Source organism: Gossypium raimondii, chromosome 10, assembly GCF_025698545.1.
Source record: "Gossypium raimondii isolate GPD5lz chromosome 10, ASM2569854v1, whole genome shotgun sequence".
NCBI lineage: Eukaryota > Viridiplantae > Streptophyta > Magnoliopsida > Malvales > Malvaceae > Gossypium > Gossypium raimondii.
The window spans coordinates 51,102,352-51,116,145 of record NC_068574.1 but is presented as its reverse complement, the minus strand read 5'-3'; the positions used below and the strand labels follow the sequence as shown (position 1 = coordinate 51,116,145).

At 30.3% G+C, this 13,794-nt stretch overlaps 2 protein-coding genes and 1 pseudogene across 2 annotated transcripts; 2 read left to right on the top strand and 1 right to left on the bottom strand.

Moving 5' to 3' along the window:
• Positions 1-519: 519 nt before the first annotated feature.
• On the top strand, positions 520-3,286 carry LOC105775565 (septin and tuftelin-interacting protein 1 homolog 1-like; annotated as a pseudogene).
• Positions 3,287-7,624: 4,338 nt separating this feature from the next.
• Positions 7,625-8,725, top strand: LOC105778430 (two-component response regulator ORR10). Its single transcript, XM_012602140.2, has 2 exons — positions 7,625-7,991; positions 8,075-8,725. Exons 1-2 carry the CDS (start codon positions 7,880-7,882, stop codon positions 8,518-8,520), a joined length of 558 nt encoding a protein of 185 aa, XP_012457594.1. The 5' UTR covers positions 7,625-7,879; the 3' UTR covers positions 8,521-8,725.
• Positions 8,726-10,950: 2,225 nt separating this feature from the next.
• Positions 10,951-13,174, bottom strand: LOC105778073 (60S ribosomal protein L7-1). The gene is made up of 6 exons (XM_012601659.2): positions 13,007-13,174; positions 12,726-12,930; positions 12,194-12,291; positions 11,967-12,104; positions 11,386-11,488; positions 10,951-11,301 (listed from the first exon to the last, which is right to left on the bottom strand). Exons 2-6 carry the CDS (start codon positions 12,924-12,926, stop codon positions 11,083-11,085), a joined length of 759 nt encoding a protein of 252 aa, XP_012457113.1. The 5' UTR covers positions 12,927-12,930; positions 13,007-13,174; the 3' UTR covers positions 10,951-11,082.
• Between the last annotated feature and the right edge of the window lie 620 nt (positions 13,175-13,794).

The following is a 13,794-nucleotide window of genomic DNA, read 5'->3' as shown; positions in this document are numbered from 1 at the left end:
AGGTTTACCCATATTATTTTTAAAATTTTTTAATAATTTTTATATTATATTATTTTAATATTTAATAATTTTATACCTTTTTTATTTATTAAAAATTTTTATAGTCATCTTAACATTATTTTAATGTTTACATTAGAGTAGTATTATATATTTAGTATAAGTTTATTTTTTAATTTGTTCTAAATTACATAATATATAAAAATAATATAATATAAAATATTATAAACTTAAAATTAGATCGAGTCAAACTTGGGCCTTAAATATTCAAATCTGAACCTGACCCATATTCTAAACGGACCTTATTTTTTAAACCTAGGTATCCCGGCCCGAAGCACCACCCAAACTTTAAAGTTAAAATTTATAACATGTATTTAAAATAAAATTTATTTTAAAAATTAGAATCAAAAAGTAAAAGATAGGGATTATATATATAATTATCATTCATGTAAGTTGAACTCTGAATTCTTAAATCCTAAACCCGTAACTAACTCCCACTTCCTTCTAATTTCTAATTTCTAATTTCCCCATTCGTATAAGTCTGATTCCCACCCTCTTTGTACATATCAAGAGATGGAAAGGTTTTGGATGGAGAGCGATTTTGAAGACGCAGGCAAATTCTACTACAAAAAGCGCAAAGCAAAACGGACTCAGACAAGAGATGATGTTATTTACGGTGTTTTTGCATCTAATACCGACTCTGAAGACGGTGGTTCTTCTTCATCGAGGAAGAGAAGGAAAGTATTCGGGAAAAAAGTCGACTTGACGAAGCCTGTCAACTTTGTTTCTACAGCTACTATAATGCCTACCCAAGAAATTTATAAGAATTCTAAGGTAGAGAACGATAATAGTGTTCCTGATGAGAATAGGAATATACCAGGCCTGGATTGGGGTCTGGCATAGGTTTAGGGTTTGGTGGCAATGATAGCTTGCCCAAAAGTGATGGTAATGGTGTTGCTGATGAGGTTGAGGGTTTTGGGAGAAAGATAAAGGAAGGGGCACAAAGGAGAGAGAAAGAGAGGGAGAGATTGATAATGGAGAAGAAAAGCTTAGGAGGCAGAACAAAGGCTGGAGGTGGTAATGGGGATGTTGGGTCTTTCGAGAAGCATACTAAGGGTATTGGGATGAAGTTGCTTGAGAAAATGGGGTATAAAGGAGGTGGTCTTGGGAAGAATGAGCAAGGAATTGTTGCACCTATTGAGGCAAAGATGAGGCCTAAGAATATGGGAATGGGGTTTAATGATTTTAAGGAGGCTAAGTTGCCAGGGTTGCAGCAGTTGGAAGAGAGGAAAAGTGTGAGTCAGCAGCCTGTTGGGAAAGCAAAGGAGAGGCTTCGGTCGAAGAAGGCAAAGAGGAGGAAGGAGGTGGAGTATATTACAGTGGAAGAGTTGTTAGCAAAGAAGCAAGAAGAGGGTGCTGAGATTGTTCAGAAGGTGATTGATATGAGGGGGCCACAAGTTAGAGTTTTGACCAACTTGGAGAATCTAGATGCCGAAGAGAAGGCAAGAGAGAATGATGTTCCGATGCCCGAGTTGCAGCATAACTTGAAGTTAATTTTTGACTTGGCAGAGTTTGATACTCAGAAGATTGAGGAAGAGAACTCGTCTGTTAAATTGACCTTGGAGTCCCTTGCAAATAGTTTTAGGGATTTGCAGAAAAATTATGGTGATGATTACAGATTGTCTAACTTGTCCTGCATTGCATGTTCATTAGCTTTGCCTCTGTTTATAAGAATGTTTCAGGGTTGGGATCCTCTTGCGAATCCAACTTACAGGATGGAGGGGATCAGCATGGAAGGATTTATTGCAAATAGAGGGTAGTTATGACATTTGGGAGGATGCAACAACACCATATTGTCAATTGATCTCGGAAGTTGTTTTACCAGCTGTGAGGATATCTGGCATAAACACATGGGAGCCTAGGAACCCTGAACCAATGCTTGGATTTTTGGAATCATGGGAAAAGTTGCTTCCGTCACCTATTCTTCAAACCATATTGGATACTGTGGTAATGCGGAAATTGTCAAGAGAAGTTGACTCATGGAATCCCCGTAAGGAAACTGTTCCAATCCATGTCTGGGTTCATCCATGGTTGCCAAAGTTAGGGCCAAAGTTGGAGGGTTTGTATCAAACCATACGTATGAAGTTGAGTGATGTTCTTGATGCTTGGCACCCAAGTGATCCATCTGCTTATGCTATACTATCACCATGGAAGACTGAATTTGATTCAGTGAGTTGGGAACAACTTACGCGCCCGTATATAGTCCCCAAGTTGCAGATTGCTCTGCTGGAGTTCCAAATAAACCCTGCAGATTAGAAGCTTGATCAGTTTTATTGGGTTTTGACTTGGGCCTCTGCAATTCCCATTCATCTCATGGTTGATTTGATGGAGAAATTTTTCTTTGTAAAGTGGCTGCAGGTTTTGTATCATTGGTTGTGTTCAAAACCCGACTTTGAGGAGATAAAAATTTGGTACATGGGTTGGAAGGGACTTCTGCCACAGGAGCTTTTGGCTAATGAAAGCATCCGCAATCAACTTCACTGTGGTCTTGAGATGATGGTTCGGGCTGCTGAACATGTATCAGTAGTGCAACCTGGTTTGAGAGAGAATGTTACATATCTTTAAGGTGCGTGAGCAGAGGCAGTTTGAGGCTCAGCAGAGAGCAGACGCACATGCACAACAGGCAGCTGCGGCCCCGGTGGACAGCAGCATGAGTTAGTATTCAAGCCCAAGCCTGGAAGGATGCATAATGGTCTACAGATATATGGCTTGGGTAACATAAGTGTAATAGTTGATTCACTTCACCAGAAAGTTTTTGCCCAAAAGAATAATGGCTGGTCCCTGGTCTCACTTGATGATTTGTTGAAAATGCACTCTAATTCTCCTGCAAGGAGGCGTTGAGTTTTAGGTAGCTTATTAGGAAAGATGCTGCAGTGAGAATTGTTTTTGAGTTTTAGGTTCAGATAATAAAATGAGCATTTTAAGTGTTTTTATGAACTTTCGTCCCAATCCAGACCTAAAGGAATACTAACGTGTCAATTAAGCGTGCAGGATATCAGTAGACTGCGTTTGATGTTGCAACACCAAGATTGCTCCAAAACCTTGTTGTCGTGACATCCAACTCAGGCGAGGATGAAAGGAGCATATTACTTTCGATGTTGCGACACCGGTCCTAAAGTACTTGTAGTGAACTTAGCCGGTTACACACAACCAAAGAAAATCTTTAAGCAGTTAATTTGATGTATTTTCTTTTACATTTTTAATTAATTATTAATTTCGTTTTTGTGAGTATTTTATCCACAACTAAACAAAATTTTACTGTTTGCTTAGATTTGGAAACTTTATGCTTATAATATCATCTCGATATTGTAATCTTAATTAAATCTCAATATTAATTTTAAAAAATGGCATTTGATTATAAGGAGACTTATTTTTGGACCACCACTAACATTGCTTTCTTTTTATACAGCCAACCTGATCTATTTGGTCCCCGAAAGCAACATTCTATGTCTTATTATAAATTAAGTTGGAATTTGCTTTACACAAAAAAGAAAAAAAATTGTATATGTTATCGAATAAAACAAATACAATATCAAATTTGAAAATGAAAGGTAGTATTGTTTGAATCTGATCGGTTGATCAAAATGAAAATCGGTTGATGTATCGGTTTATATGTACAGATTGAACCGACCTTTGAGTGTACTATTTAGAATCAGTAAACAATCAAAAATTGGAATAAAAATTATCGGTTGAACTAATCGAATCGATTTTATAATTTTTATAATTATTTTTAACTATATTTAATTATCATTGGATTGACGATCAATTTGATTGAACCAAAAAATTTAATTTTTCAAACCGGTTTGATTACCAATCGATTATTAAAACATTAATAAAATGATGATTTAACGTGTCATGTCACTTACTATTACATTGTTAACGATAATTAATGGCTCAATGATTAAAATGTTATAACACGTTAATGTAAGTAATTAAAACGTAACATTTCAAATATAAATGATTAAATGTAACCTAAAATAAACAAAAGTTTATTTTGATAGTTTACCCATAATATTAAGTTGATCTTCCCTATTCGTGTGCATATATATCCGTATACAAAGTTTCAAATAAAAAAAAAAGTTAAACATAACTGGCATTGAGATTTTGGCTTAACGATAAGGTTGAAGTTTTGGGAATTTTGAAATTACAAATAGCATCATCGAGTTTTATTTTAGATTTGTTTTGGTTAGTTAGAGTTAAGTCGGTTGTTGAATTCATTCAGGGGTAAATTCATAATTTTCTCAGGAGGCCGAAATTGAATTATAAAATTTTGGGCTTCACCAATTTTAAATTGATATATTATTACAATTATATCTTTTTATTTGGAAGGAATTATCTAAAAAGAGTATATTAGTAATGCTGAAATATAAAAAGTACAAAATCTTAATAATTGTAAGTTCATTAAAAAATGCAGAAAATCTTCATAGATTCATAAATTCTTTAATTTGAAATCTTTTTATTTATTTTCTCTGTAAAGAATATTTGATTTTATTTTCGTCTTTGAAAAAAAAAGCAACAAAATCATTGGTACATCTGCAAATCACTTTTTTTTATTTAAAATATTTTCAGAATCAAAAATGAATTTAACTTATATATAAATATTTCATACATTTTGGGATTTTAGTGATCCCAAAGGATTTCATTTCTAAAAATTTTATATTTGTGATGTAATTTATATTTTAATTTAATAATCGTTAAAATAATTTTAGAACTAATTATTTTATTTTTAAATTTTTAATTGAATATTAATGAATAAAAATTAAAATGAAAAATAAATAGAATAATAAGTTTGAAACTTTGAATACTTTTTTTTTTCAAATTAAGTTCACATTCAAAGGTCATCATGGTTTAAATCAAATCATGGTTGTACAAGCTAAACTCAATTCAATAATTTGGTTTCAATTATTATCGAAGTTAGTCCAATTTTATAAAAATAAAAATTAAAATGCTAATTTTCAATTAAATTATTTTTAAATTTTTAAACAGGGATAATTTAATTTAATATATATTTTTATATTAATATTTTTGTATACTTAATTAAAATTTTACATAAACAGGGATTGGGAATTTTGCACAAAAATGAGAAACCCTAAATTATAATGGAAGTTTCCTACCAATTTTCAATACAATTGGCTCCATTGAAAATAAGCAAACCATTCTGTCAAAATCCAAGCAAAAACAAACAAACCATGGAAAATTTATGGTTTCAAATTACTCCTTTAAATATCTTAGCTCACCAATTTGACTCTCTGTTTATGTTAGCACGTGTTTGACTCATAAAATATTTAAATTTAATTAAATTATTTTCTTCCATTTTAGGGGCTGAGGTCCCTGCCAATCCCCTACCTACACCTAAAGGTGAGTATTCGATCGAGTCGAGTCAAAAAATTTCGAGTCAAGTTGACGAATCCTATTATTTATACTCAATATTATGTTTACATGAACTGATTATTTAACTAGTAGACGAAGTATAAGATTATTAAACTACATAAACAAATATAATGGTTTTACCTTTTAACTTAATAAGTAAACATTTATCAAAATACCGTAGTTTTGACTTTTAACTTTAGAAAAGGTAAACATTTATCAAAACGACATAGTTTTGTCTTTTCTTATTTGGATTTTCGGATAACTCAATTGTGCAATTCATATTCAAGTTAAACTAAAAACTTAATTTTTTATTCGAATTGATCCAAATAACTTGATTAACTCAAATAACTCGAATTACTTAATTCAAAATTTAAATTTTTTATCGAGTTTTTTAAATCAAATTGAATTTTGCTCACCCCTAACTACGCTCTTGCTAAGTTCATTTTACACTTATTATTAATAAATATTGAATTATATCAACAAATAAAATATTAAAAATATATCAATCTTACTTTCAGGGAAAGAAAAAAACCTTACCCAACCTTAATTTCAACCTACAGCAAGACTCATCACCCAACTTGTGGTTGATTCTAGGCCTATTATTAGAATTAGATTAAATCAATTAAATCGAGAATCGATTAATATAGTTGAATAATTTAAATTAATTCGCCGAGATTAAAAAACCCAGAAATTAAAACAAAGGAATTATGATTGAGTTAGTTGAAACAGTATATAATTTTTAAAATTTTAAATGCTTATTTAATTATTCTTAAACCAAGAATGGAGCAAAATTTTAAAACATTGACTTCTTCTTATTACATGGCTTGGCTTGTTATAGTCAAGATAATCATATTGACTCTAAAATTTTATTGCAAATGTTGTAGTAGGTCTCTTAATCATCTTTACTTAAAACTGTTTAATTCTCTGTTATGCAATTAAGATTATTTAAATATAAACATTTTAAATGTTTGATTTTATTTTCAAAAATAAAAAATAAAAAGTCAAAATGTATGTACATTGCTAATATCTCATTTCCTTTAAAAATATATGTATTTGGAATCTTCACATGTAGTTTACTAAAATATTCCTATTGTGAAAGGCAAGACCTACTGACTTTATGATTGATGTATTTAAAATATATCAACCAATCAATAATATATATTCATTAAAATAATCTTTTTTTTATTTGCTGCCATAATCTGGTCATTCAATAATAAAATGAATATTTATCCAAAAAATAAATGAATCATATGTAGTTTCCTTCTAAAAAATAACAAAATATATCTCATAATTAATTTGTGTATTTGATTATATTTATCCAGACAATAAATGAATATCACTCGATTTGGTAACTTTTCAACTTAGCCCTGAACTTTTTTTTAGTCTACATTAGTTTTGGAACGTTAAATTTAGTTATTGTGATAACGTGATACTTTGAGACTGTAACGCATCGTCAACTAACATTTTATAAAAAAATTATAATTTATAAGTGATGATATGATGCAACATTTGAATGTCACATCATCACAGAAACAAAAAATTGAGAAAAATTGTCAAGTTCCAGAAGTAAATATTATTTTACCACTTAAGTTTAATAAAAGTCAATTAATAGTGTTACTAATTGGACTAAATTTTTAGCATTAAAAGCAGAGGGACTATATTTCAAATGTCCAAACAGTACAAGGACTGAAGCATAATTAACCACTAACAAAATATCTTTTCTCTCTCATATTTTCTTAATATTTGTTCCAATTTGTACCGTATTTAAAAAATATATATGGGATTATTACACACCGTCATATCTATATATAATAAAGAAAATACACTGTCATAAAATATAAACCCATATTTTAAGTATTTTTTAATAATATCATTCTGATTCGATAATATCTATTTTTTACACTAATATTTAGAAGGACTTATAATTTCATTTCACTATAAATAAGAAGATAATATGTTTCAAAGATATTCGATCTCATATCTTTTTGTATTGACAACAATATCTATGTCAATCATCTTAATTGACATGTCCTGTAAATTAAAAAATAAAAAATAAAAAAATAGACGTGCATAGAAAAGTCTGAAACAGTAGCCCCATGTAGAATGGAAAAGGCCATCAAATTAAAATAGATGTTTGATTAACTTTGCCTTAACCACTAATCAAAAGAGTCAACACCCCATCTTTATTATTATTTTTTAAATAAAAATAAAAAATAGGAAAAACAAAAGCACCATCTTTGCTTGTTGTCCAATTCAAAAATCAACCTAGAAGATCCGCAAGATTCTGTATGAAAATCTCCCCCCGATCTTATTTGCCTTTCCAAACTGTCAGATTTCCCATCAATGGCTTCCCCTTTTATTAAGTCACCCCATCTCCCCCTTTCCCTTCATCTTTTCCATTTCCCTTCTTGGTTCTTTTTCTGGGGTTTTGTTTTGAATCATAACAACAATCATGGGTATGGCTATTGATCGTGATGACACCCAGTTTCATGTTCTTGCTGTTGATGATAGTCTCATTGATAGGAAGCTCATTGAAAGGCTCCTCAAGACTTCCTCTTTTCAAGGTTGGTCTCTCTCTTTTTCTTTTCTTTTTTTCTTTTTTCTATGGTATTTAGCAATTTAAGTCCTTATACATATGTGTTTGCAGTTACTGCTGTGGATTCTGGAAGTAAAGCATTGGAGTTTCTTGGATTGAATAATAATGATGCTGATGATGATGAAGAAGATGAACAAAGGGATTCAAACACTGAATCTGTTTCGTCTGATGAAGATCAAGATCATCAAGATTTGGGATTGGGGGTGAATTTGATTATCACTGATTATTGTATGCCTGGGATGACTGGCTATGATCTTTTGAAAAAGATCAAAAAATCATCATCTTTCAAAGACATACCAGTTGTCATCATGTCTTCTGAGAATATCCCATCGAGAATCAACAGATGTTTGGAAGATGGAGCTGAAGAATTCTTTTTGAAACCAGTTCAATTATCTGATGTAAACAAGCTCAGGCCTCACCTGATGAAAGGAAGATCCAAAGACATTGACTCCTCTCATAAAACAACATCCACTCGTTTGATTACCTCTGGGAACTAATTGATTTAATCTTTCTATTGGTTTTTTGAGATTTGGAACTTTCTCGGGAAATTTTTCTTTTATTCTCTCTCCTTTTTCTTTTTCCTTATCCTTCATCTCTATGCTTATACAGATTCGGTGTATATGATTTTAGTTTCATTTGAAAGCAAGAATCATATTTCCAATGTAAATTATCCTAAGGAAAAACATAACTCAATTTTGTTTAGATTATCCTCACTGATCAACTCCTAAAATCTAGGTTTTGGGTTTTCTGTTCTCAAAAATAGAGAAAGAGTTAGAGAGATTGAGATGTGTGATCTACATAATCATAGTTAAATCCGGATTTTCCATTAAAAAAGTTACTAGTTTGTTAATTATTTGAAGCCTAATTTCATGTCCAAATAAGATCATTCCTTATCTGAAAGATACATTTGTGTGGTCATATTTTAACAAATTCTTACAAGGAGGACTAAAATTGCAAATGTTAGAACACAAATGTTCTAATCTAGTTATTGCAACTACAAGCTCCTTCTTCTATTTAATCTTTAAATTTTTACTTACAACTCAATTTTCTAAATAACATTTTATTTAAGGATGAACAACATCCAAAATCATTAAATTACTAATTATGTAATAATTGAAACTCATATTTCCTCTTTAAATCAAAATTTAAACAATTTTTTATATTTAATATTAGTCGTCACCTCAATTTAAACATAAGATATATTATTTTACTTATTATGGCTACTAAGCCACTATATTGATAATCAAATAATCATTTAGAGCTCTGTAGTTGAATTTTAAAAAGAAAATTAATATCTTATTAACTTAGATAAAAACTTTTAAATATTTTAGTGACTATTTTATAATTTTTGAAGTTAAGTGATCAAAATATAATTTTATTAATAGTTTAGTGACCGTAAGTGTAGTTTACTCTTTATTTAATGATAAGCAAATTTATTAGTAAAAGTACCATGACAATCCTTATACTAAGAGTCGGATTGTATTTTGTTCCTTCCACTCAATAAATGAGCAAATTAGTCCTAATTCGTTAGATTAACCCATCATTCCATTAAAAATTCCATCCATTTTTATTGTTAAAAGCTAATCCTTGTACATGTCAACATGAAATATACATAGCACATAAAGTGTCCATATCTGATTATTCTGTTAGTCACACCAGTTTTTAATAATTATAAATGAATGAATTTTTTAACAAAAAAATTAATTTTCTCTTTGATCTAACATTTTGTCCATTTTTTGAGTAGATAAGACAAATGGTCCGTTTGTATACATGTAAAAGGTTTTATGGAAAATGTTTTCTGTATTTTCCTGTGTTTAATTCACAAAAAATAGCTTGGTCAACGGAAAATGACTTATAAGTCAACGGAAAATAAACATTTTTCCTTGTAAAATGACTTGCCCTTTTAAAAAGGGTAAGTCATTTTTCAGAAAAGAACTCCTCAATAGATAATTTTATTTTTATATAAAAATTAACTTAAATCAAGTTTAATTTTATGATATTAATAATATTTTTTATTTTTTAAAATATTTAAAATATTAATATAAAATATTATAATTTTAATATTATTAAACATACGTATTTAATTATTTATATTTAGTCATATAATAAATTATTAATATAATTAATATAATTTATTATTTTTAATAAATTATTTAATATTTAAATTTTATTTTAATAGTAAATTTTAAAATAATAATTTTAAATAATATTATTCACATATTATTGAAAATATCAATATTAATATTTTAATACTAAATATTTATTACAATTATAAATATATTAATAATAAATGTTTTGTAGTATATATGTTAAAATATGTCATAAGTCTATATACTCCTCATAAATTTGCAATTTAATTTCTATATTTTTATTTTTAAAATTTAATACCTCTACTTTCCAGATTTAAAAATCAAGTTCAATTCTTGACATTGTTGATTTTTTTGTCAATTTTGTTAATGTCACATTTTAAATAAAAAATACTTAGTTGGTAGTCATGTAACTAAAAATAATTGTTGCAATGAACCTAAATTTAACAAAATATTTTTAATATATGTAAAAACAATGTAAAATATAAAATTATAGATATAAAATAAACTCAATTAAACAATGCAAAATTAAAAAAAAAAAACTCAAATTTATGTTTGTTTAATTGAAAACGACTTTTATAAAATATTTTTAAAGAACCTGCCAAACAAAAGAAAATATTTTACACAGATTTATCCAATCACCAGAAAATATTAGCTTTTTCAGAAAAGTAAGTCAATTTCCGGAAGCCATTTTCAATAAAACAAACGGAGCCAAAATGCAATTTGACTCCAACTACCGGAGCCTCATGGTATTTTCTCTCTCTTTCATTCTGTTGCTCAGGAACCAATCACTCAAAATGCTCTAATAATGCACAACAATATGCTAATAAATCAAGGGAATTGTTTTTTCCTCAACAAACAAGTAGTAAATTAGCATTGATATAATGATAACCAAAGACAATTGTTTTGTCAATTTAAATCTGGACACATCCAACAAATCAAAATTTTCTTGCATGGACTATGATGTTCAAACTAATTCATCTTACTGATTAGGTCATTGATTTCGTCTCCGCGGTTACCGGCATCTCCGCCTTCTTTGTACGGCTGTTTCTTCCCTTTGATTAATCCATCTTCTGGTTTGCTCAGCATAAGGGGTCCCATAAAATGAATAACCTCCTTGAAATGTGGACCGACATTAGCGATTTCGTGCACAATATCTTCTATGCATATGATTCCATGCTTTCCCAATGTCTGAAAAAGACCAAGCATTATATACTTTTGTACAAGGTTAAGTCGGAACTTCTTCCTTAGATTCAGTTAAGACAATTACGATACCTGTTCGATGATATTATTATCAGTCAGAGGAACCGCTTTCTTGTCGATCCTTGCATAGCCCTTCTTGTAAATCAGCTCTTTCATGTTCTTAAGATTAGGATATCTGCATAAAACAATCTTAGCAATATAAATTGACGGCTTAAATGGCAACTTTAAGTTAAAGAAACAAAAGTACGAGCCATTGGAAATCGAACATAACCCTTATTAAGTAGCTTAAGATTATAGTTAATGAAGATTTGGCCCTATGCCTACAACAGTTGTAAACCTCTAACATTTCCCAAAGTAAAGCCCGTCTCATACATGATGTCCATAGTTTCCAAAATGCCAAATAAATTTAAGATCATTTGTGTGAAATGCCGGCAATTAAATGGAACCAGGCTATAAGCAATGATTATATATGCTCTATATGAAGATTTTGGTAATTAAATGAAACCAGGCATTGATAAAACAATGATATGCATACACTAGAGGATGAAAATAATCAACATACATACGAGTTTTCACCTTATTTGATTCACAATTTTATATTAACCATAAGAAAGAATAAACAAACTCGAAAGGAAAAAAGATTGCCTTCATACCCATATGTAACATAGGGCTCCACCTTTTGTAGCATTTCCATCACACCCTCAGTTGCCTTCACAAAGACACCACTAAAAAGTTTCCTCAATCCCAGATTGTATAGGATCTTCCTAGTTTTCGGATGCATATCATTTTTGCTGCAACGAAGGGAATAAAAAAAAATCAGAGCTGGAAAATATTGAAAGCAGAGATACTGAACAAGACCAAGATGAAAAAGATCACCTACCCTTGTAAACGGATAACAAAAAGCAAGTTCGATCTCAGTTTTGGTATCATCGATTTTGGCCTCTTTGCCCTCTGTTTCATTCTGATCAGGTCCAATTCCTAAACCCCAAAAGTAGAATTAAGATGGCCTTTGCAGTAAGTACAACTAAAAGGAGTGTAAATGCAAACAGTTGATCAAGCATACACAAGACTTAATTAGGATTATCATTACTCAAATACAGAACTTGAAACTCGAGCTTGAGCTCGAGTTCGAACACAAAACAATGTTGAAAACATGTAATGAATTCATATTACATAAAAAACAACAATTCAAAAACGTCTCCAGGCTCATGAGTTGCTCGAATCAAGTATTAAAGAACCCGACTCGAGTAGTTTCATTCATTTACAGTTACACCCTTTAACATACCCTAGTTAAAGAAAGCAGCAAAGCTTTCAAAACAATAATACATTCAATCAGCAGTAAAAACCCATTTAAAAAATACAGTAAACATGATGGATAAGCTAAAGAGACTTAAAATATGGCAATGATTTACCTTGTCTCTGAACTCTTTAATGAATTGTTCGGGTCTTTTGATGTCGGAAACATCAGATTGCTTCTTGCTTTTCTTCGCTCCGTATTTACCCAACTCCAACTGGGTCCTCCTCGTAATAGCTAACTCATCTCTTATTTTCCTTTTCTTCAACACTATCTCCGATACATATGGTAACGGCTGTCCTTCCTCTTCCGTCATCATCTTTCTGTTTCAATAAAATTTCTTTTATAAGAAAATTATACGAAAAAAATAGCAGTAAAGCAGAGAAAACCGGAATTTACTAGGTAAACGGCGTTGAAATTGGCGGCACAGCAGAGGAACAACGGTGCAAGTGATTCGATGCGGCGACGGAGAGTTTTGAGAGTTTGGGAGTTGAGTGGCGGCGGCGGCAAAAGGGGAGAGTGTAAAAGAGAAGGTATGAAAATAGAAAACAAGGGTATAAAAGATAAAATGTTAACCTTTAAGGGCATTTGTGTTTTTCGCGTCAGGTTGTGGGTGGGTTATTGGAACAAATTGTCAAAAACGTCGGTCCCCCCGACCCGGTTTTTGGAAATTTGCGGTGGAGGCCCAATACAAACATTTTTATTCAGCCTAGTCCTTAAGGCCCAAGGCCAAGCCTGCTATGGTTAAAAATCTAGATTTCACAACTCTTACAAATTTTATTTTATTTTTTAAAATTTTATACCGAGTTTAAGCTTACCACCTATTATTAAGGACACTGACTTGTTTGATAATTTTTGTAAAAAATCAATCTAACTAAGGATTCGTTTGTTTTCATATAAAATGTTTTACGGAAAACCCTTCAAGAAAAATATATTTTACGGAAAATATTTTCTGCACTTTCATGTGTTTGTTTTACAAAAAACAGCTTAGTCAACGGAAAATGACTTACAGGTCAACGGAAAATAAGCTTTTTTCCTTGTAAAATGACTTACCCTTTTGAAAAGCATAAGTCATTTTCCGAAAAATAACTCCTCAATAAATAATTTTACTTTTATATAAAAATTAACTTAAATCAAGTTTAATATTATTATATTGATAATATATTTTATTTTTATTTTTTAAAATA